Source organism: Contarinia nasturtii, unplaced genomic scaffold (assembly GCF_009176525.2).
Source record: "Contarinia nasturtii isolate CC-2019 unplaced genomic scaffold, AAFC_CNas_1.1 Cnas_scaffold_4366, whole genome shotgun sequence".
Classification (NCBI taxonomy): domain Eukaryota; kingdom Metazoa; phylum Arthropoda; class Insecta; order Diptera; family Cecidomyiidae; genus Contarinia; species Contarinia nasturtii.
The window spans coordinates 1-2,006 of record NW_022201661.1 but is presented as its reverse complement, the minus strand read 5'-3'; the positions used below and the strand labels follow the sequence as shown (position 1 = coordinate 2,006).

Sequence of the window (2,006 nt, the reverse complement as noted above, 5' to 3'; positions counted from 1 at the left end):
GAGAAGTTCGACCACATCCTTCTCACCTGAAATGCAAATTATCAAACATTTAAATGAAATTCATAGTTCGAATCAATTGCTTGGACTATTACCCTTTTCTGCAGCGAAATGGAGCGCTGACCATTTATCATCAGTTACTGCATTAACATAAGCTCCGTGACTGAAGAGAAGTCTGGCAACATCCGTTTCACCTGGAAAGCAAATCAGAGAAACATTGGTATGCAGACATATATTGACTCAATAGGTCGTACTATTACCAAATTTTGCAGCCACGTGAAGGGGCGTCGTGCTGTTTTTACTTATTGCATCAACAGTGGCTTTATGATCGATGAGTAGCTGTGCAATATCCATTCGACCTGGATATTGTTTTGAAATTTGAATAAATTGATTCTGACCATTTCTAATATGAAATTGATTTTGTTGTTTCAAAATTCGATTTGTTGTAATGAACAGTGTTTTTTTTAGATCATTTTTTTTATCTAGATCAGATTTGAGATCAAAATCTTAGATTTTTGATCTCTGTGTATCTAAGCTTTTATATTTATCTCAGATCGAGATAAATCTAGATTAATCTCATATCTGATCTGAAATATACTTTTAAATTTAAGTCCAAATGGGACTTGGGTAAACAGGTAAACAGCCCTTGTGGAAAATTACTGACTGGCTTTTTTTGGGACGTTTTCACATTAAACCGACTGAGATCGAAGTCATTTTAAGTTGATTTATTTGACTTTATTAGACTATATTAATATAGCGTGTAACGTCCCACGGAACCAAAAATTTGGGAATACACTGAAATTATGGTCTATGTTTGGTTGCAGCAACTCAAATCGCCGTGAAAACTTGTGAATATTATTTTCTTATCAATATAAATAATCTCACAAAGTTTAAAGAAATTTCAATCAAAAATATAGCTCAATATATGGCTAACCGAAAATTTTGTATGGGAGGTATCCCTAATATGCATTGAAATTTCTTTAAACTCTCAGAATGTAATTTTCTTGTGGAAAAAACAACCTGTGTAAAGTTTCATGTCATTACGCTACCACAAGCATGACTCCTATACAAAAATATTTTTTTTGTGAATTTTTGTATGAAAAAGTCTGTGAAAAATTGATTTCATCTTAAAACTAACGTCATATTCGGCCCGAATCAGAAAAGAATGCTTTTGAGTGTTAAGCTTGTAAATCTTAGATATCTCTCGTTAGATACAGATTTTTGTATCCAGATCCCGATAGATTAGATTTATTATACCTTTTTTCTATTGATCTAAGATCAGATTTAGATTTGATCTATCTAGAAATCTATCTAAAAAATCTCAAGATTTTTAATCTACTCGAAACACTGGTAATGAATAAGGAAATTTAAGCTCAAAATTTTGATAACAAATGAACATTAAAAAAATCATTGTTTGATTGGATTGTTTGTCAGTTACCAATTTCTGCAGCCACGTGAAGTGAAGTCAATCCATTCTCATCTTTCGCATCGATACTAGCTCCATGATTTATGAGAAGTTTGACCACATCCTTCTCACCTGAAATGCAAATTATCAAACATTTAAATGAATTCATAGTTCGAGTCGATAGTTTGCAATATTACCCCAAAATACAGCTTTATGTAGTGGCGTTCGTTTATCTTTATCTTCTGCATTAACACTAGCCCCATGATTGAGGAGAAATTCGGCCGACTCCTTCCAACCTGTAAACCAAAGAATCAAATATTGAAAAGAATTCATAGTTCGCGCCGATAGTTTGCAATATTACCCCGTCTGGCAGCTTCATGTAGTGGCGTTCGTTTATCTTCATCTTCTGCATTGACACTCGCGCCATGATTGACGAGAAGTTCGACCAAATCCTTCTCACCTGGAACGCAAATTATCAAACATTAAAAGGAATTCATATTTTTTGTCGATAGTTTGCAATATTACCCCGTCTGGCAGCTTCATGTAGTGGCGTTCGTTTATCTTCATCTTCTGCATTAACACGAGCTCCATGACTGATGAGAAG

The 2,006-nt window shown here is 34.0% G+C and overlaps 1 protein-coding gene across 1 annotated transcript; it reads right to left on the bottom strand.

The window, feature by feature from the left end:
- Positions 1 to 72: 72 nt before the first annotated feature.
- Positions 73 to 1,862, bottom strand: LOC116350990 (putative ankyrin repeat protein RF_0381; the record flags this gene model as incomplete). The annotated part of the gene is made up of 5 exons (XM_031783008.1): positions 73 to 191; positions 258 to 356; positions 1,436 to 1,534; positions 1,600 to 1,698; positions 1,764 to 1,862. Coding segments are annotated over 5 exons (515 nt in total), but the record flags the coding sequence as incomplete, so codon positions are not given.
- Between the last annotated feature and the right edge of the window lie 144 nt (positions 1,863 to 2,006).